We start from the raw sequence: 21,975 nt of genomic DNA, 5'->3' as shown, positions 1-21,975 counted from the left end.
TTTTTCCTTGTTGCTTTTAATATTTTATCTCTGTCTTTAATTTTTGTCAGTTTGATTACTATGTGTCTTGGTGTGTTCCTCCGTGGGACTCTGTACTTCCTGAACTTTGCTATTTCCTTTCCCATGTTAGGAAAGTGTTTAGCTATTTTCTCTTCAAATATTTTCTCAGGTCCTTTCTGTCTTTCTGCTCCTTATGGGACCCCTATAATGTGAATGTTGATGCATTTAATGTGTCACAGGTCTCTTTGGCTGTCTTCCTTTTTTTTTTTTTTAATATTTTTTTTCTATATTCTGTTCTGTGGCATTGATTTATACCATTGTGCCCTCCAGGTCATTTATCTGTTCTCTGCCTCAGTCGTTCTGCTCTTGATTCCTTCTAGTGTATTATTCAGTCTCTGTTTTTTGTTCTTTAGTTCTTCTAGATCTTTGGTATGCATTTCTTGCATCTCCTCCATTGTTTTCCCAAGATCCTTGATTGTCTTCATTATCATTATTCTGAATTCTTTTTCTGGAAGGTTGCCTATCTCCAGTTCATTTAGGTGTTTTCTCAGGGGTTTTATCTTGTCCCTTCATTTGGCAGATAGCTTTCTGCTTTTTCATCCTGATTAACTTTCTGTGATATGGTTTTTTCTCATATCTGTGGTATTGTGGTACTTCTTGCTGCTTCTGTCTGTCCTCTGATGGAGGAGCCTGAGAGGCTTGTGTAAACTTCCTGGTGGAAGTGACTGCTGGTGGGAGAAATTGGGTCTTGCTCTGGTGGGCAAGGCCTTGCTCAGTAAAGCTTTAACCCAATTATCTGCTGATGGGTAGGATTGTGCTCTGTCCCTATTAGTTGTTTGGCCTGAGGCAGCCCAACCTTGGGGTCTATGGTTGGGTTTATGGCAACCTCCAAGAGGGCTTAAGCCAAGAGGAACCTTCCAGGACTGCTGCCGCCAGTTCCCCCATCCCTGTGGTGAGCCTCTGCCAACCCACACCTCTATGGGAGACGCTCAAACATTGGCAGGTAGTTTTGGTTCAGTCTTCTGTGGGGTCAGTGCTCCTTTCCTCAGGGTCTTGGTGTGCACAAGATTTTGTTTGTGCCCTGCAAGACTGGAGTCTTTTTCCCCCGTCCTGTGGAAGTCCTATAATCAAGTCCTGCTGGCTTTCAAGGTCAGATTCCCTGGGGATTCCCAGTTGCCTTGTCAGATCCCCAGGCTGGGAAGACTGACATGGGATTCAGAACCTTCACAACGTGGGAGAACTTCTTTGGTATTATTTTTCTCCAGTTTGTCGGTCACCCATCTGGTCAGTATGGGATTTGATTTTTTCGTGATTGTACCTCTCCTACCATCTCACTCCGGCTTCTTCTTTGTCTTTTGGTGTGGGGTATCTTATTTTATTGGGTACCAGCATTCTGTTAGTGATTCTTCAATAGCTAGTTGCAATTCTGGTGCTCTCACAGGAGATGAGCACATGTCCTTCTATTCTGCTATCTTGAGCTGCAGGCCTCAGTTGCTTGGTTTAGAAGACCTAAACCAAATATAGTTCCTGGTGTCAAAGACCTACAAAACTAAAATAATTTTGTTTACCATTGATGAAATGGTAAAAATAATAAACTTCTGTGAAAGTTAAATAGAAGAAAAAATAAACTTCTGTGAAACAGAACCATGAAATAGAATTACTTATACTTTTTTTTTTTTTTCCAGGTCAAACACTATTCAGAGTAGTAATCAAATCTCTGTCACCTAAAGAGTTAGTTCGGATTCATGTCCCTAAACCTTTGGACAGGAACGATGGAACATTTTTGATGCGATATAGGATGTATGAAACTGTCAGTAAAGGGCTGAAGATAGAAGTCCTTTATGGTGATGAACATGTTGCTCAGTCTCCCTATATTTTGAAAGGTAAGTAATTATTACATAAACCAGAGCCAACCTTATGTGTAGAACCCATAGCTTTCAGATTGCATTATGATGATGTTAAAGACATGTGCAAAAGGATAAATGTGATATATGTACCTCCTGGAATTCAATTCTCTTGATATCTTAGGGGAGAGAAAAACTAAGTAATTTAAACAGATTTAAATGACAAGCAAAAATATTCTTGTGTATTTACCCAGGTAGTTACCATATTTAGTACTCTTCATTCTTTTGCATAGATACATGTTTTCAGTTAGTACTATTTGCCTTCTACCTAAAGAATTCCTATTAACTTTTCATTTAATGTGAGGATGATGGTGATTAGTTCTTACAGCTTTTAGATATCTGATAATATCTTTATTTTGTCTTTATTTTTGAGAGATATTTTGCCAGATAGAATTATCAGTTCAGTTCAGTTGCTCAGTCATGTCTGACTGTTTACAACTCCGTGAACTGCAGCATGCCAGGCTTCCCTGTCCATCACCATCTCCTGGAGGTGGCTCAAACTCATGTCCATCGAGACAGTGATGCCATCCAACCATCTCATCCTCTGTCATTCCTTTCTCCTCATGCCTTCAATCTTTCCCAGCATGAGGGTCTTTTTCTAAAGAGTCAGTTCTTCTCATCACATGGCCAAAGTATGAGAGTTTCAGCTTCAACATCAGTCCTTCCAATGAATATTCAGGACTGATTTCCTTTAGGATTGACTGGTTGGATCTCTTGGCTGTCCAAGGAACTCCCAAGAGTCTTCTCCAACACCACAATTCAAAAGCATCAATTCTTCAGTGCTCAGCTTTCTTTATGGTCCAACTATCACATCCATACATGACTACTTGAAAAACCATAGCTTTGACCAGACAGACCTTTGCTGACAAAGTAATGTTTCTGCTTTTGAATGTGCTGTTTAGGTTTGTCATAGCTTTTCTTCCAAGGAGCAAGCAACTTTCAATTTCATGGCTTCCGTCACCATCTGCAGTGATTTTGGAGCCCAAGAAAATAAAGTCTGTCACTGTTTCCATTGTTTCCCCATCTATTTGCCCTGAAGTGATGGGACCGGATGTCATGATCTTTGTTTTTGAATGTTGAGTTTTAAACCAGCTTTTCACTCTCCTCTTTCACTTTCATCAAGAAGCTCTTTAATTCCTCTTCACTTTCTGCCATAAGGGTAGTGTCATCTGCATATCTGAGGTTATTGATATTTCTCCCAGCAGTCTTGATTCCAGCTTGTGCTTCATCCAGCCAAGCATTTCACATGATGTACTTTGCATATAAGTTAAATAAGCAGGGGAACAATATACAGCCTTGCTGCTGCTGCTGCTGCTGCTGCTGCTAAGTCGCTTCAGTCATGTCCGACTCTGTGCAACCCCATAGACAGCAGCCCACCAGGCTCCCCCGTTCCTGGGATCCTCCAGGCAAGAATACTGGAGTGGGTTGCCAGTTCCTTCCCCAATGCATGAAAGTGAAAAGGGAAAGTGAAGTTGCTCAGTCGTGTCCGACTCTTCGTGACCCCATGGACTGCAGCCTACCAGGCTCCTCCATCCATGGGATTCTCCAGGCAAGAGTACTGGAGTGGGGTGCCATCGCCTTCTCCATACAGCTTTGACATACTCCTTTCCCAATATGGAACCAGTGTGTAGTTCCATGTATGGTTCTAACTATTTCTTCTTGACCTGCATACAGATTTCTCAGGAGGCAGGGAAAGTGGTCTGGTATTTCCATCTCTTGAATTTTCCTCAGTTTGTTGTGATCCACACAGTCAAAGGCTTTAGTGCAGTCAATGAAGCAAAAGTAGCTGTTTTTCTGGAATTCTCTTGCTTTTTCTATGATCCAATGTATGTTGGCAATTTGATCTCTGATTCCTCTGCCTTTTGTAAATCCAGCTTGAACATCTGGAAGTTCTCAGTTCACGTACTGTTAAAGCCTGACTTGGAGAATTTTGAGCATTACTTTGCTAGCATGTGAGATGAGTGCAATTGTGCAATAGCTTGAACATTCGTTTGCACTGCCTTTCTTTGGGATTGGAATGAAAACTGACCTCTTCCAGTCCTGTGACCACTGCTGAGTTTTCCAGATTAGCTGGCATATGGAGTGTAGCACTTTCATAGCATCATCTTTTAGGATTTGAAATAGCTTACCTGAAATTCCATCACCTCCACTAGCTTTGTTCCTAGTGATGCTTCCTAAGGCCCAGTTGACTTTGCATTCCAGGATGTCTAGCTCTAGGTGAGTGATCACACCATCATGGTTATCTGGGTCGTGAAGATCTTTTTTGTGCAGTTCTTCTGTGTATTCCTACCACCTCTTCTTAATATCTTCTTCTTCTGTTAGGTCCGTACCATTTCTGTCCTTTATTGTGCCCATCTTGGCATGAAATGTTCCCTTGGTATCTCTAATTTTCTTGAAGAGATCTCTAGTCTTTCTCATTCTATTGTTTTCCTCTGTTTTCTTGCATTGATCACTGAGGAAGACTTTCTTATATCTCGTTGCTATTCTTTGGAACTCTGCATTCAAATGGGTTATTCTTTCCTTTTCTCCTTTGCTTTTGATTGACAGTTTTTTTTCCCTCTTTGAATACTTGAAGTATATTGTTCTGCTGTCTTCTGTATCTGCTCACTTGCATTATTTCCAGTTACAAATCTGCCATTTTCTATATCCTTGATCCCCTGCTAAATATTTTTCTCTTTGTCAGTTGTTTTGAACAATTTGATTATTATGTGCTTTGGTGTAGTTTTCTTCATATTTCTTATGCTTGAGATTTGTGGATCTTTGGGTTTATAGCTTTCATCAAATCCAGCATATAAGTGGCCATAAGTTCTTCAAATATTTTTCCTGTTCTATCTCAGCTCTTCTCCAAGAATTCTAATTATCCATACATTAGACTTGAAATTATCCCATGACTCAATTATGCTCTTTTCATGTAAAATCATATTTTTCTCCATTTTATTGTATAGTTTCTATATGTTTAAGTTTACAGTCTTTCTATTATGTTCAGTTTGTCATTAATTTTATCTAGTGTATTTCTCATTGCTCAATGCTTTCTCATCTTCTTGAGCTTTTCTCTAGGATGCAATTAAGTTGTTGGGAAGTAAGTTGATCCTTCAAATTTTCTTTTACAATTTATTAGGCAGGTCGAAAGCCATGTTTAGTCTAGGGCTAATTATTCCTTACTACTCAGGCAATACATCTCTGCATATTCTATCCAACTTCTATGAATTAGGATGCTTTCCAGTTAGGTTTGTATGAATAGGCACTTTTTCCAGCCCTGTATGCACCATAGGTACTTTTGCCTCTAATCCTTATGGCCTCATGGATAGTTCTTTCTTTGTTTTGGACAGTTTATTCAAACATATATATTGCTCAGTATGCCTTAAATATTTGAGGGGAACCTTGTACAGATCTCTCAAGTTCTGTCTCTGTGCAGTATGTTCTACAACTTCTGGCTGCCTTGGACTTTCAGCTCTGTCTCAACTCAGTGAGACTTCTGGGCTCTGCCCAGATGGTTCCCCCCTGTTGCACAACCTAGAAACTCCCTTGGGCAGTAAACTTGAGGAACTATAGAGTTTACATCATTTGTTTGTCATCTCTCAAACTCTATTCATTGCCTAATGTCAATGTCTTAAAAAACTATTGTTTCATATATTGTATCCATATTTTGGTAGTTTTCAATAGGAAGCTAAATTGACCCCTATTTCTTATGCTGGTCTGAAGTAGAAATCCTCAAGAAAATTAAATAGCTTTTAAAATTATTTTTATATTAAATATGGCTATATTGTAAAATAAGAAATTTTGCACAAATTCTTTTTTAAATGAGTCTTCAGAATAGTTTCATACTTATGTCTGATCACTTTAAGCTTACACTTCAAGATGTCCCTGAGTTTCATATTTCCTTTTTGAGATGTGCTGATGGAGGTAATTTTAGGGATTCAGAGGAAGAGACCTCATCTTGTCTTTAAAAATCACCAGCCTTACTACATAATCATGCCTAAAAAGGGATACATTCTCTCTTTCCTTGTTGAAAGGTAAGTTTTATGCTCATCAGCCATTTATAGCTCATTGGAAATAAATTTATCAGTGAATTGAATGAGTAGGTTACATTGGGAGATAATATGCTATATGTTACATTGGGGGAGTATATGCTATACTAGGTTATCTAGGGTGGGGTGAAAAGGGGTCAGAGGTAAGAGCACAAGACTCTGACATTACTTTTACCACTGATTTGTTTACAGTAGATTATCCCTGTCTGGATAATCTTAGAGTTTACCAAGAAGTCATCCCATGCTCACATCAGTGGCAGAAACAACTCCTTGTGTTGCTTTGCTTGTTAATGGAGCTTGGCATTCCACATGTTTTGCTTTCCTTAGGACCAGTATACCATGAGTACTGTGAGTGTCCAGAAGAGGATCCTCAGGCCTGGCAGAAAACTCTGTCTTGTCCAGACAAGGAACCACAGATTGAAAAAGATTTTGCTTCTTTCCCCAGCATTAATCTCCAACAGATGCTAATTGAAGTTCCGAAAAGGTTTGGGGATGAGAGGGGTGCTATTGTTCATTACACGATTCTCAATAACCACATCTACCGAAGATCTTTAGGGAAATACACAGACTTCAAAATGTTCTCAGATGAGATTTTGCTGTCACTGGCAAGAAAGGTATGAGAATGAATTCATTGATTCCAAAACCAAAATAGTTTAAATATTTATTTGAAACATTTAATTCTTAGAATAGTAATGGTAAAGAATGAAAACGGATTCCAGGCTTGATAATGTATATCTGTCTACCACCTAATTATGGATCAGTTGGATTTCTTTTTCCTTTAATATTTAAGTTAAATAGTTTGAGCCCCATCTCAGGTTGGTAGACCATATAGCACTCTCCCAAGTCTTCTGTGAACTCCCAGACATTTATAGTTGCAAGGTGAATTCTTCAGCTTCCCCATTCCTGCTGAATACTCCTTCCATTCAGATTTCACTTCCTGCAGCAGTTTTCTTCTTGTCACCTCAAAATAAGTTGAACTTAGGACACATTTTCATTGTTTTAATCCTAAGTGCTTCTAAAAGATCCTGTGCATGGCACACTTTGTTGAATGTTGAGGTACCAGAGAGAGGTTATTTTGTGCCAATGTAGAATAGGCGAAACAAAAATCCTAACATGTAAAAATAGACATCCCTGTGTAAAATCAGACTCTGAGTCATCCTTACCTCTGGGAATTTCTCACTGGCTGACTTTGATCTTCATATCTAGGCTTCTTATGAAACATGACTACTACTACTACTGCATCGCTTCAGTTGTGTCCGACTCTGTGCGACCCCATTGACGGCAGCCCACCAGGCTCCCCAGTCCCTGGGATTCTCCAGGCAAGAACACTGGAGTGGGTTGCCATTTCCTTCTCCAGTTTTCCTTTAAAATTGGAGGAAGTTACAGTTCAGTACACACAGGCAAAGTCACATCCGACTCTTTGTGACCCCATGGACTGTAGCCCACCAGGCTTCTCTGTCCATGGAATTCTCTAGGCAAGAATACTGGAGTAGGTTGCCATTGCCTTCTCCGATGAAACATGACTGGAGCTTCTGTTTTCCAAAAGATTTCACATCCCCAGTACCTCCTCCTTCTATCCTGCTATTCAGCCCCTCTTTCCATATTTACAAAACTTCTATAAATCCTCCTAAGCAGAGCAATTCAAACTCCCTTTTGTTATTCCTTATTCCCAATCGTGCAGAATAAAAGAGGAAGAATGGGCATTTTTTTTTACCTCTCTCATCTAGAAAGGCCATGAAGGTAGTTTTCTTACCCAAAAGCCACCTTTCCTGACATGAGTTATATATTCCCAAGCACATGAATATGGGACTGCAATCAATTCTTATTTTAAATAAGAGTTGCCTCTTGCCTCCCCATCAGCCCATCATATGAGCGTATTATAGGCATCTGATCCTAAAGGCAGTTCCTTCTTCCTGGACTACCACCAGTCCACTCTGCCCTGTGTTTCTGTATCTCTGTGCTTATGTGGTTTTCAACTAGGAATGATTTGCCTCTGAGAGGAATTTAGCAATGTTGCAACTGGGGACTTGCTACTGCACCTGGTGGGTAGAGGCCAGGGATTCTGCTAATTCTACAATGTGCAGGACAACGCCCACAGAATAGAATTACCCAGACCAAAATGTCAGTGGTGCCAAGACTGAGAAATCCTCCTCTACAGTGAAAACTTCTGATGTGGCGCTTATGGACTGTAGCCCACCTGGCTCCTCCATCCATGGGATTCTCCAGGCAAGAATACTGGAGTGGGTTGCCATTTCCTTCTCCAGAGGATCTCCCCAACCCAGGGATCAAACCTGGGTCTCCTGCATTGCAGGCAGGCTCTTTACGGTTTGAGCCACCAAGGAATCCCTTATTGAATAAGCTACTAAATGATAGTAGGGGAGCACTAGGGTGAAGAATCATATTTTGCCCTTCCCTTTTGTTCCAGGTTCTTTGCCCAGTGACTAAAAATGGATTTAAGATAAATGAGACTCACCCCTGGTTTTTGAACAGCTCACTCTAGGGGAACTTGTTTTTGTTATTCGGAATTGAGGATGGGATATGAATACAAGCAACATTATACCACAACATGATAGGCACATAAGAAAAGTATGTACCCAGAGTTAAAATGTCCAAGGAAGGCGAGTCATAGAGGAGGTAACATTTGCTCTGGGTGTGGAGGATGAAAAGAGATTGCCGAGTGAATAAGTAGGAGAAGGGCATTCCAAGTAAAGAGAATTACATGTCAAGGTGGGTGGGATTTTCAGAGAGTAAAGTTTTCTGGTACTTGGGCAGATGGAAAATGAGATTCAAAGCTAAGCTGGAGCAAGATAGTGAGGGCCTGAATTCCAGCCAGGGGGTTTAGACCTTGTCCTATAGGATTAAGGTATTGCTAAGCTTAGCAGTAACATTAATTTGGGTTTTAGAAATTTGAACAACAATGTGGACAGCAGGAGAGGCTAGAATCAGAACATCTAGTAAGGGACAAATACTGGAACAATCTAGGGAAGAGATGATAAAGGCCTAAACTAAGGCATTGAGCATGAAGATGGAAATGGATAGCAGATTCCAAAAACAAACATGGTTGTTACAAAGAGTTTTGATAGCGAAGGAAAACCAAGGGCTTGGGTCTAAATTTATAGATTCTCACTTAGGCTGCTGGCAGAAAGGGTGCTTGAAACCATTCATTCACGCCTTTCTGCAAAGTTTCCATACCTATAATTACATAAACACAACAGTTTTAAATGCCAGCTCTGAAGAGAGGTGGCTAATTCCTGCTTAAGTGAATTGTTGTGCATCATCCTCACCCTTGATTTTCTTCTTTCTTAAAAAAAAAAAAATTATTTGTTTATTTTTGGCTCTGCTGGGTCTTTGTTGCTGCACAGCTTTTCTCTAGTTGCTGTGAGTGGGGGCTACTTTCCAGCTGTGGTGTGCAGGCTTCTCATGGCTGTGGGTTCTCCTGTTGCCGAACACGGGCCGTAGGGCACGCAGGCTTCAGTAGTTGCAGCACGTGGGTTCAGTAGTTGTGGCGCATGGGCTTAGTTGCCCTGCAGCATGTGGGATCTTCCCTACCCAGGCATTGAACCCGTGTCTCCTGCACTGGTAGGAGGATTCTTTACCACTGAGCCACCGGGGAAGCCCCTTGATTATCTGATACTACTGATGACTGAGAAGCATCCTTCTCTCTTCTATTTTCAAATTTGTTTTATCAGAATTTTTTTAAAAATCAAAGAACCAAAGCATTTCGTATCAAAGACTGAGGTCTTCCTGACACTGATAAACATTCTTTTGTTTGTTTAGGTCCTTCTCCCAGATTTAGAATTTTATGTTAATCTTGGAGACTGGCCTTTGGAGCATCGAAAAGTCAATGAAACCCCTGGCCCTTTACCTATCATTTCATGGTGTGGCTCTCTGGATTCACAAGATGTTATCCTTCCAACATATGACATCACCCACTCTACACTGGAAGCTTTGAGGGGTGTTACAAATGATCTCTTATCTATTCAGGGAAATACAGGTAAAAGTCGTTCTCTAAGAAAAAGCTTAAAAGTAAAAAAGGTGAATGTTCACTCAGAGAGAGTACATCTATGTATTTAAATAACCATTGTTCTTTTCTAACCAGGAAAAGAGAAAAACAGCAGTCTGAACTCTAAAGTGGTTTTTGTTTAGGATTCTTTTAATTCAAAAATCAAAGATAAATGAGCTGGGCTAGTAATGTCCAAAACCTACTATAACTGAGTCTCCTTTGAGTTGGTCACATGTAAATACCATTTTAAAATATATTTAAAAATTTTTTTTATTCATTTTCTTTTAAAAATTGAATTATTTATTTATTTGGCTGCATTGGGTCTTAGTTGCAACATGGGGAATCTTCGTTGCGTCATGCAGGATTTTTTGTTGCCACTCAGACTCTCTAGTTGTGGTGTGCAGGCTCAGTAGTTGTCATGCGTGGCCTAAGTTGCTCCGTGGCACATGAGACCTTAGTTCTCCAACCAGGGATCAAACCTGCCTCCCCTGCATTGCAAGATGAATCCTTAACCGCTGGACCACCAGAGAAGTCCCGTAAAAATACGTATTTGGTAAAACTTTCACTTAATGGTGACTCCAGTGCCTTTATATTGCTGGATATAAGTTCTGAAAAATATAAAGTTATATTCATATGTAAGAGAACTATGATATAATTTGGATATTACAACCTCCAGTAAGAAATTCTCTTCCCTGTTTCTGTCTCTCTTGATCCTTTACAATCTGAATTCCTTCCCTCATATTTAATGGCCTTAGGTTTATGGTAATACACACCATTTTATTAAACTGAACTCCCTGAGTAGAAAAAAACACTGCCTGTCTTTACAAGGCTTCATTTCTATTTAGAGCAGTTCAAGTGGACCTATTTTGTAGACAAGACTAGAGACTCCTTGTAAAGTCTCTAAAGATAATGGGAAATGAAAACTGACCTACTTTTTATTTGATATCGGTAAATTCCTGAAAAGTGTGCTAAAATAGTAAAGAGGTTGACCATCCCCCTAGTTTCTGTGATTTACGATTTATCCCTTAGAACACTGAGAAGTGTTAACTAATGACTTCTTTTTAGAATGATAGAAAGAGATCTAAATTGATTCTTCCTGATTATTTCCCTCCCAGGAAAGAGAGAATATAAATATATATACATAGTTTAGTTATACATATGTATTTTCATTTAGCAGCATATTAGAAAAATTCTGTAGTATATTCAAACTGATGTGCTCAAAATTCTGATGACCTAAGAATTAAAGTTGTGTGGGTATTACTTAATTGTATAGTTTGTTATAGTCACTCTAAGAATGACAGTCTAGTCTGTGTGTGTGTGTGTGTGTGTGTGTGTGTGAAGCACAAAAGATGGAAGAAACTAATGTGAACCAAGTCATGGAATCTTTTTGGTTTGAATTTGATCCAGCATTGTTTTGGATAATTCCTAAAGTCATACCACAGGAACTCAACCTTTTGAGGGAGCTATCATTAGTACACAAAAAGATAAAAATTAGAGCATATTTTTCAGAAGTTACACTTACTTTAGAAGATGTGTTGATGATAAAAGAGCTTTAGCATCTAAATAACAAAGGTAGATTAAAGATGATTATACTTACCATAATACAAAAATGTCAAATTCATATTAGTATTTTTTTATGGTCTCAAACATCTAGGACCTTCCTGGATCAACAAAACAGAGAAAGCTTTCTTCAGAGGTAGAGACAGCAGAGAGGAGAGGCTCCAGCTGGTGCAGCTGTCCAAGGAAAACCCACAGCTACTAGATGCAGGAATCACAGGATACTTCTTCTTCCAAGAGAAAGAAAAGGAGCTTGGAAAAGCTAAATTGATCGGTTTCTTTGACTTCTTTAAGGTATGTGATTAGGTCTTCCTGGATAGATATGAAGTGATGAACTTGTGTTAAAAGTCAAACAGACAGGTGGGGTTGGGCAGATTTCTACCCAGATTTTATGACCCAGCACACACGTTCTTTTCAGACACAGAGAATTACAAAACTTATGCAGTTTCTTTTTCATTTGTTGTTAACTTTGTCTACAAATAGCTCAGAACTGTATTTAGTACTCAAAATATAGTACAAGGATTAATTTAGGATTTTGGTATATTTCCATGTTTTTCTCTTTTTTGTATTTTTTTAAATAAACTGGGAATATAAATGTCTCTTACATAAAATGATCTTGTAAATAAAAAGAGTTTGAATTTCATGCTAGTAAAATGATGTTCAAGTCCCATCTCTAGTCCTGCCTCTGCTACTAACTTTGGGGCTGTCATCTCTTTAGCACCTCTCACCCCTAACATATGAGCCTGCTCAGCTCCTTCAGAGCACCATATATGAGGCTCAAGGAGACAGAGGTGTGAACAACGTGACAAAACTAACTGGCTGTGACAAAATCTAAAGCCCTTGGTACCAATTATTTAAGAAAAAATTAATTAACAAATCTGTATATCCTCTTCCTCTCAGTGTGGTATAATGAAGAGAGCATGGGATTTGGGCTCATACAATAGAGGTTTATAAAGATCTCTGAAATGAGTTTTATCATTTATAAGAAAGGAGATGATATCTGCTTCACATTATTATAATTGAATGAAAAATGATTTTGAAATTTAAATCAAAGTTTATTAATCCAACAAACATGTCAACAGTATATGTACTGTGTCGCCAGCATCACACTAGTCCTTGGTCTTCTCCAGGTTTCTGTTTCCTCAGCTCCAAAACTGAACTTTGAGATAATGCCTTCCCTTTTCATACTTACGTGGGTATAAGGAACAAATGAAATAATGTATAAATAAAAGTGTAAATTATTATCAATATTAAGCTTTAATAAATATAGAGCTTTGGAAATAGTTTTCTTACCTGGTTACAGAAATCTGAATTCCCCATTATGTAGACATAGTTAAAATAGGCATTCCTATTTCCTAAAATTATTTATCACCTTATCTTTAAATATGTTGTATTTCTTAAAACTGACCTGACGAATGCTGCTTATGATTTTAATACAAAGAGAAGACGTGTGTTACAAAATAAAATGTAAAGCTTCTAAATATTAAGTTGGAAAATAATTTCTTTATATTTAATATTACAATGTTGACCAGACACAGAAGTGAAGCAAATGACTGCTAAAACTTTTATGTTTGTTTTAATCTTTTAGTACAAGTATCAAGTGAATGTGGACGGGACCGTGGCTGCTTATAGATATCCATATCTCATGCTTGGTGACAGTTTGGTTCTGAAGCAGGACTCACCATATTACGAACATTTCTATATGGCACTGAAGCCGTGGAAACATTATATTCCAATTAAAAGAAATCTTAGTGATCTACTAGAGAAAGTTAAATGGGCCAAGGTATGCTTTCCATAATTTTAATTTCTTTAGGCAATAACAAGTTCACCAGTATTATTTAGTTACACAAGTTTTATCATAACACAATTTGACATAATTTAGGCAAATGAAATTTTATTTTGTGAAATTTTTGTTTCCCTGTAATCAACCTCAGGAAGAATCAACATCAGAACCATTTTGAATGCCCCCTATCAGTATGTTTGAGGATTTTTAGAAGATTTGAAGTACAGTGTTACATAGAATATAGGTTTTTCTAAAGGATCACTATTCATGCACACACACCAAATACAAGTAACACACACCAAATGCAAATTACAGATTAAAAAGACCAGGGTTAAAGTGCTTTATGCACAAGAAAATATTTAAAGCAATTATGGTACCCTTTTGTTTTCCCCAGTTAGAAAAAAAGGCACAAGTTTTTAAATTAATTTTTATTGGAGTAAAGTTGATTTACAGTGTTGTTAGTTTCTGCTGAACAGCAAAGTGAATCAGTTATACATACACACATATCCATTCTTTTTTAGATTCTATTCTCATATAGGTCATTACAAAGGACTGAGTAGAGCCCCCTGTGCTATACAGTAGGTTCTTGTTAGTTATCTGTTTTATATATAATAGTGCATATTATGTCAATCCTAATCTCCCAATTTATCCCTTCCCTTTCCCCCTTGGAAACCATAATTTGTTTTTTATATCTGTGACTCTGTTTCTGTTTTGCAAATAGATTCATTTGTGTCATTTTTTTTTAGATTCCACACGTAAGTACTATCATATATTTGTCTTTCTAAGTCTTAACTTCACTCAGTATTTAACTTCATTCAGTATCAGCAGCTGCAAATGGCATTATTTCCTACTTTTTATGGCTGAGTAATATTCCAGCCATATTTGTGTATATGTACCACATCTTCTTTATCCATTTATCTGTCAGTGGACACTTAGGTTGCTTCCCTGTCTTGGCTGTTAAAAATAGTGCTGCAATGAACATTGGGATGCATGTATCTTTTTGTATGGTTTTCTCGGGATAACAAGTTCTTAATGAATGCATGCTATACAACATCCCAAGAAACACAAGCTTTCCATAAAATAAGAATTCTTTCTTTTAAAGGAAGAATACTAAAAAGCTCCTGTATTTTATTGTGAAATTATAAAATTTACCTTTCCATTGTAAGTCTATTCTGTTTCTGAGAAGTAATGTGGCTATGAAAACAACTGGATACCTGACACAGAATATTTTTGTGACCCTTTATAAAGAGTCAGAATTGCTTGCAAATGGCTTTTTCTGGGAGCAGCATCATATAATGTTAGATATTTTATAAAAGTATAATTAGGAATATTGACTATTCCTGGTATTGAAGGAATAGCCTGTGAGTACTAATAACTGAATTTGTTATTACAACAATAACACAGTCTTTCATGAGTACCCTTTTAGAACAATTTTTTGGTTCAAGCTAAATATTTAAATAAGATGTTATAGCATAAAAACTAATTCGTTCTATTCTAGTTTGTATTTTAATATCAAGCGGAGAGAATTAGATTGAGGGAACAAATGATGAGCCCCAGATTCCCTGAGTAGCTTGGAAAGTACCAAGACGGTCACAATAGTGGCTGTATGTGGATTGTTGCACTAGGGGGATCCCAACCATGCATGATTATTTCCATATATAGCAGAGATGTCCAGGAAAGTACTTTGTCTGTTACCATAGCCTCATTCTGAAGTTATATTTTCATCACATTTCATCTCTCCCATGATGTTCACATTCAACCCTACATCTGTCCTACCTCCCTCTTAGCTTTCTCTGTGGGTTGCAGGAGTAATTTTCATTCATTGTTTCTTTTTAAACTTTTCAGGAAAATGATGAAGAAGCCAAGAAGATTGCAAAAGAAGGACAGTTGACTGCTAGGGATCTGCTACAGCCACACCGGCTTTACTGCTACTATTACAGAGTACTACAGGTCAGTTCAGAGGATCCATCCTGCTTGGTTGAATGTCCTCAGGCCAAAAAATGGCCTGAGTCCTTGCTTCCTGAAGGGGCTCAAGAGTCAGCCTGTGGAACTCTGGCTACACTGAGGTACCAACCTATAGAAAGATAGTGCTAAATACTTTTGTGGCCACCATATTTTTACCTCCGTTCATTTTTTAGAAGAACAATGCTTATAGAGACCTTACAAGTATAGATTAAAAGCTCTGAACCTCAGAGAACATTTTTCCTCATGGAAAACAGGAAGGTTAGACTAGAGATCATTAACATCTCTTTCTGCTCAAAATATCTACCTCTTCATTCTCCTTACTAATTACGATTCATGCTTTTGCTGTCAGTACAGGGTGGAAAGCAAATATTTAATTTGTTGTATAAAACAAACATGAAAAGTACAGTTGACCCTTGAACAAAATGGGTTTGAACCATGCAGGTCCATTTATATGTGGATTTTTTTTTTTGGAATAAATATTACAGTACTGAGGCTTCCCTTGTATCTCAGTGATAATCCGTCTGCCAGTGCAGGAGATGCAAGAGATGTGGGTTTGATCCCTGGATCAGAAAGATCCCCTGGAGAAGGAAATGGCAACCTGCTCCTGTGTTCTTGCCTGGAGAATCCCATGGACAGAGGAGCTTGGTGGGCTACAGTCCATGGGGTCACAAGAGTCAGACACGACTGAGCATGTACATGCTCACTACAGTACTGCACGATCTGAGGACGTGGAACCATGCATACTGAGGAACCACAGAACTGAAAAATCCAATGTAAAGGAATATTTCAGTCAGTGGCCAAAGTGGAGGGACATTTCACTGTCGCATCACCATTTGCAAAACGTGTATGACTACAGGCCTAAAGGGAAGGATGTATAAAAACCACAGAGTTTACTTTGAGATGCTTATCATCTTTGTTCACTGATTTGAATATTCAACAATGTTAATTATTTATTAACATGTGGAGGATGAATTCAAGAAGTGCTGCTGTTCAAGTAGGAACACTTTGTTTGATGTCCCTTTCCAAGAGGGTTCTTACCTATGCATAAAATAGTGGATTAGGGTTCCTTGTAAGATTATGAAATAGCACACTAGTGCCTATCGTAACTAAAGTTAAAATGTCACTTTAGGAGTGAAATAAATCAGACCTTTGGTTTTAGTCTGAAGATACACAGCAACTAGAAACAATAGCATGAGTGGGGATGATTCAGTGGAATGAAGTTTGGACTAATCTTTCCACATTCCAGAAATACGCTGAACGCCAGTTGAGCAAACCTGAAATACGTGATGGAATGGAACTTGTTCCTCAGCCAGATGACAGTGCATCTTTGTGCCAATGCCACAGGAAAAGGCCTTTAAGACAAGAGCTTTAAGTTAGTCCAGAATCACGCTCCTATGTGTGCCAGTAACAACTTTCATGGCAGCATACAGATGGAATCTAAGCTGTGAAGACAGCCTGGAAGGCTGGATGCAGGGGACTGCTTCTCTTGATGGTTTCATGCTATGTGAATGGACAGGGCAATATTAGAGTAAGTATTACCAAATATCTTAGTATATCAATATCTTTTTAGTAAAAACTGCTATCATCATCATCATAGTTTCTCTAAAAAGAAAACTTGGGGTTCATAGTAGATAGAGAGGCTTGCCAAAATATAAATAACTTTCTATGAAACTATTTACATTGTATTTATTGGTTTTCTTCCATCCCTTGTTCACTTTCCCTCTTCCCCTTCCAGTTATGAAGAAAATATATTTTGCAGGGCGCTACAAGCTGCTTTTGGCATTTAGTAATAGCAAGTTTCCTCTTGGAAGATCTGATATGAATAATTAAGGAAGATGAGAATGACTCTGTTATTAGAGGTAGCTTGGATACTGTGGAGGGAAATTATTTTAAAGCTCATTCATATCCTTTTAACTAAGCTTTACTCAAGGTCCAAGACAAAATTAATCAGAGATAGTGCCTTAAGCTAATAATTCCCAGTTGATCTGAGTTGGACACCCATCAAGGACCACCCAATTTTTTAAAATAGATGAGAGCATCCTATGGGTACCTTCATTATCTGTATATTTGAATAGATAAATGATAACTGTAGTCAGGTAGGAATCTTTAATTCTTTTTAATCTTTAAAAGGGATGCTTGAGTACCTCTGCAACAAGCTCCAGGAAGCCTGATATCTTGGGATTCACTAACAAGCTAATGACAAAAGCAAGCATCTGTTCTTCACTGTACCCCTTCTGTATTTCACTGTGCTGTATTACTAAGATAAAAACTTTGGAAATTTATTTTGCCTTTTAGGACAGGGTGTAGTCTTAAGACTTACAGCCCAGAAATTCATTACACACTCCTTGTAATATCACCAATCTGAAACTCAGTTCATTAAAGAACACACTCCCCAAACAGGAAATATCCACACTCCCTATTTAAAAATATTTACTCTTCTAATTGAAATATTTACTTAACCTGTAAAACAGTGTGACCACTTTAAATTAGCCATATTTATTCTTTACTGAACATCCATAGGGACACAGAATTTTTTTTTAACTAGATGAAAGCAAAAGCACATTTTGTAATGGTGTAATCAAAACCAAGGCCTCCCTGGTGTTCAGCAGGATAAAGAATCTGCCTGTAATACAGAAGATGTAGGAGATGTGGGTCAGGAAGATCCCCTGGAGGATGAAATGGTGACCCACCCCAGTATTCTTGCCTGGAAAATCCTATGGACAGAGGAGCCTGGCAGGCTACAGTCCATGGGGTTGCAAAGAGCAGGACATGACTGAGCCCCTATAGCATCTGTCTATGGAAAATAATACTACACACCAGCTGCTCAAAAGTGCCAGTGCACAAGTATAAAATAAAGGGCAAGCTGTGCAGTGACTGGATCCTGTGGAGGAGACAGGTGTGAGGATATGTGAGAGTGTTAGTTGCTCAGTGGTGTCCAAATCTTTGCAACCCCATGGACTGTATGTAAGTTAATATAATAACTACATTTATCAAAAATAAGCTATCAACATTTTGTTACAGGCAAGAATACTGGAGTGGGTAACCATTCCTTTCTCCAGGGGATCTTCCCAACCCAGGGATCAAACCCAGGTGTCCTGCGTTACAGGTGGATTCTTTACCATTTGAACCACCGGAGAAACCCCAATAAAATGTTGGAAACATGTTGGTCATCATGAGGGAGCCAGCTAAATAGATGTCTATACATCAAGGAATACAGTTTAACCATTAAAAAGAATGAATTAGCTCTAAATGCACCATCATGAAAGCTTTTCATGACAGTGTTCAGTGAAAAAAGTTATAAGAACAACATGTATAATGTGACACCATATATGTAGAAAACAAAATGTATCCATATAGTTGAAAGGATATTCACCAATATCTGAGGAGGGGATGGAGAGAAAGGAATCTTTACTTTTCCCTTAAACCTGTCTATGATATTTAAAATGTTTTTACTGTAAGTATGAATCAGATTGGACAACAATGAAAAATATGAACCTAGGAAAAGAAAAGAAATACATAAAAGATATATATAAGAAGATAAAATGAATATTTATATTTCCTTTGTGCTATTTTATAATTTACTATGTCTAGAATTTTGTATCATGGGCTATATTATTTACACTTTTTAAATAAAGTATACTTTCTAAAGAAATTGAAAAAGATAAATTTTATTAAGAAAGAGGATCGAACCACCTGTAGTTTTGGTATTTCTGTAACTGGGTTGGTCTAGTTTTAATTCTATTATGTCTTCATCAATGAATGAATTAAAACTTCTATCACCAACATTAAATCCCTAGTGAGTAGAAATTAATATTGAAGGAAAAGATATTTGGGCTTGACACCATTATTTTCTGTTATTTCAGGTGAAAATATAGTAAGCGCAGTGTCTTAGTTCATGCTACCATTATAAAAAATTTACCAGAGACTGGGTGGCTTTGACAGAAAATATTTGTTTCTCACAGTTCTGGAGGCAGTCAGTCCAAAATCAAACTGCCAGCAGACTGAAGTCTGGTGAGAGCCCATTTCCTGGTTTGCAGACTGATACCTTCTCATTGCATCCTCACCTGGCACAAAGCAGAGAGAGAGGAAGCAACTCTGTCCTGTCTCTCTTATAAGAGCACTAATTGCATCACAAGGACTCCACCCTCATGACCTAATTACCTCTCAAAGGCTCTGTCTCCAAATACCATCACATTAGGGACGAGGGTTTCAACATATTAATTTGGGGGGTCGGGTACAGGCAAACTTTCAGTCCATAGCAGGCAGAGAGAGGAAACATTCTCTCCTGATATAAGGCCAAGGTAAGAAGAAATATCAGTTTCTTATATAGAGGGGTATGAAATCATCCTTGTGGTGGTGAGTTATGTTTGACTTCCATTAGTTGAGAAAAAATTAACCAGACAGTAAAAATCCCTCTGCTATGAACAGAACCAGATCTTCTATGCACAAAATCAGAGTTTATCCTATCCCAACCACTGCTGCCCCTAACTATGCCAACCTCTCATGGAACCATTCCAGTTACCGAGATCAAAGTTTTCTTTTTTAAGCCAAGTTCTATCTATAGAGCTATGTGGAAGAGGAAGCCACACTAAACTCTGGTAAGCAACACTGCAACATTTCTTAAACACAGGGGTAAAAAACAACAGCTGGAGTTTGTTTATTCTATGGAAAGAAATCGCAAATCCTGGAAGTGTGCACAGGAAGGGTAGGGGCAACTTATGTAGAGGGGGTTATGACAGCCAGAAATGAGAAAAGAGAGTTAGAAGAAATATTTTCATGAGCTACTTGTTTTGTTTCACCCCCAACTGGACATACACTTAAATACAGTTTGATGCTAACCACCCAGATTTAGCATCAAATCCTACAGGTTTAGGGCTCGTTGTTCCCCAAGACTGTCTTTATAGACGACAGTCACAAGTTAGTTCCCAGGCTACCCACACTTCTGACCAACTGGCTGCTAATTCAGAGGTGCCCATGATAGCCCTCAAGTTCAATAATTCTCTAAAACAACTCATAGAACCCAGGAAAATACTATATTCAAAGACTACCATTTGAGTTTAAAGGGTATCCATACGGCAGTTCAGTTCACTTAAGTTGCTCAGTCATGTCCAACTCTTTGCGACTCCATGAATTGCAGCATGCCAGGCCTCCCTGTCCATCACCGTCTCCCAGAGTTCACTCAATCTCATGTCCATTGAGTCGGTGATGCCAGCCATCTCATCCGCTGTCGTCCCATTCTCCTCCTGCCCCTAATCCCTCCCAGCATCAGAGTCTTTTCCAATGAGTCAACTCTACGCATGAGGTGGCAAAAGTACTGGAGTTTCAGCTTTAGCATCATTCCTTCCAAAAAACACCCAGGGCTGATCTCCTTTAGAATGGACTCGTTGGATCTCCTTGCAGTCCAAGGGACTCTCAAGAGTCTTCTCCAACACCACAGTTCAAAAGCATCAATTCTTCGTTGCTCAGCTTTCTTCACAGTCCAACTCTCATATCCACACATGACTACTGGAAAAACCATAGCCTTGACGAGACAGACCTTTGTTGGCAAAGTAATGTCTCTGCATTTCAATATGCTATCTAGGTTGGTCATAACTTTCCTTCCAAGGAGTAAGCATCTTTTAATTTCATGGCTGCAGTCAACATCTGGAGTGATTTTGGAGCCTCCAAAAATAAACTCTGACACTGTTTCCTCTGTTTCCCCATCTATTTGCCATGAAGTGATGGGACCGGATGCCATGATCTTCGTTTTGTGAATGTTGACCTTTAAGCCAACATTTTCTCTCTCCTCATTCACTTTCATCAAGAGGCTTTTTAGTTCCTCTTCACTTTCTGCTGTAAAGGTGGTGTCATCTGCATATCTGAAGTACTTGGATGCAATTTCAAAAACGACAGAATGATCTCTGTTCATTTCCAAGGCAAACCATTCAATATCACAGTAATCCAAGTCTATGTCCCAACTAGTAATGCTGAAGAGCTGAAGTTGAACAGTTCTGTGAAGACCTACAAGATCTTCTAAAACTAACACCAAAAAAGATGTCCTTTTCATTATAGGGGACTGGACTGCAAAAGTAGGAAGTCAAGAAATACCTGGAGTAACAGGCAAATTTGGCCTTGGAATACGGAATGAAGCAGGGCAAAGGCTAATAGAATTTTGCCAAGAGAACGCACTGGTCATAACAAACACCCTCTTCCAACAACACAAGAGAAGACTCTACACATGGACATCACCAGATGGTTGACACCAAAATCAGACTGATTATATTCTTTTCAGCCAAAGATGGAGAAGCTCTACACAAGCAGCAAAAACAAGACCAGGAGCTGACTGTGGCTCAGATCATGAACTCCTTATTGACAAATTCAGACTTAAATTGAAGAAAGTGGAGAAAACCACTAGACCATTCAGGTATGACCTAAATCAAATCCCTTATTATTATACAGTGGAAGTGAGAAATAGATTTAAGGGCCTAGATCTGATAGATAGAGTGCCTGATGAACTATAACTGAGGTTCGTGACATTCTACAGGAGACAGGGATCAAGACCATCCCCATGGAAAAGAAATGCAGAAAAGCAAAATGGCTGTCTGGGGAGGCATTTCATATAGCTGCAAAAAGAAGACAAGTGAAAAGCAAAGGAGAAAAGGAAAGATATAAACATCTGAATGCAGAGTTCCAAAAATAGCAAGAAGAGATAAGAAAGCCTTCCTCAGTGATCAACGCAAAGAAATAGAGGAAAAC

The 21,975-nt window shown here is 38.5% G+C and overlaps 1 protein-coding gene across 1 annotated transcript in view; it reads left to right on the top strand.

Moving 5' to 3' along the window:
• The window catches only part of POGLUT3 (protein O-glucosyltransferase 3), a 31,793-nt gene extending 15,181 nt beyond the window's left edge, over positions 1–16,612 (top strand). Inside the window, exons 3-9 of the mRNA XM_052653122.1 lie at positions 1,686–1,883; positions 6,260–6,546; positions 9,710–9,926; positions 11,590–11,786; positions 13,081–13,275; positions 15,121–15,225; positions 16,487–16,612. Coding sequence (XP_052509082.1) covers positions 1,686–1,883; positions 6,260–6,546; positions 9,710–9,926; positions 11,590–11,786; positions 13,081–13,275; positions 15,121–15,225; positions 16,487–16,612 — 1,325 coding nt within the window. The remainder of the gene's footprint in view (positions 1–1,685; positions 1,884–6,259; positions 6,547–9,709; positions 9,927–11,589; positions 11,787–13,080; positions 13,276–15,120; positions 15,226–16,486) is intronic.
• Positions 16,613–21,975: the final 5,363 nt, after the last annotated feature.

Source organism: Budorcas taxicolor, chromosome 15 (assembly GCF_023091745.1).
Source record: "Budorcas taxicolor isolate Tak-1 chromosome 15, Takin1.1, whole genome shotgun sequence".
Lineage (NCBI taxonomy): Eukaryota > Metazoa > Chordata > Mammalia > Artiodactyla > Bovidae > Budorcas > Budorcas taxicolor.
Note: the sequence above shows the minus strand (reverse complement) of the source record. Positions and strands in the feature narration are given on the sequence as shown.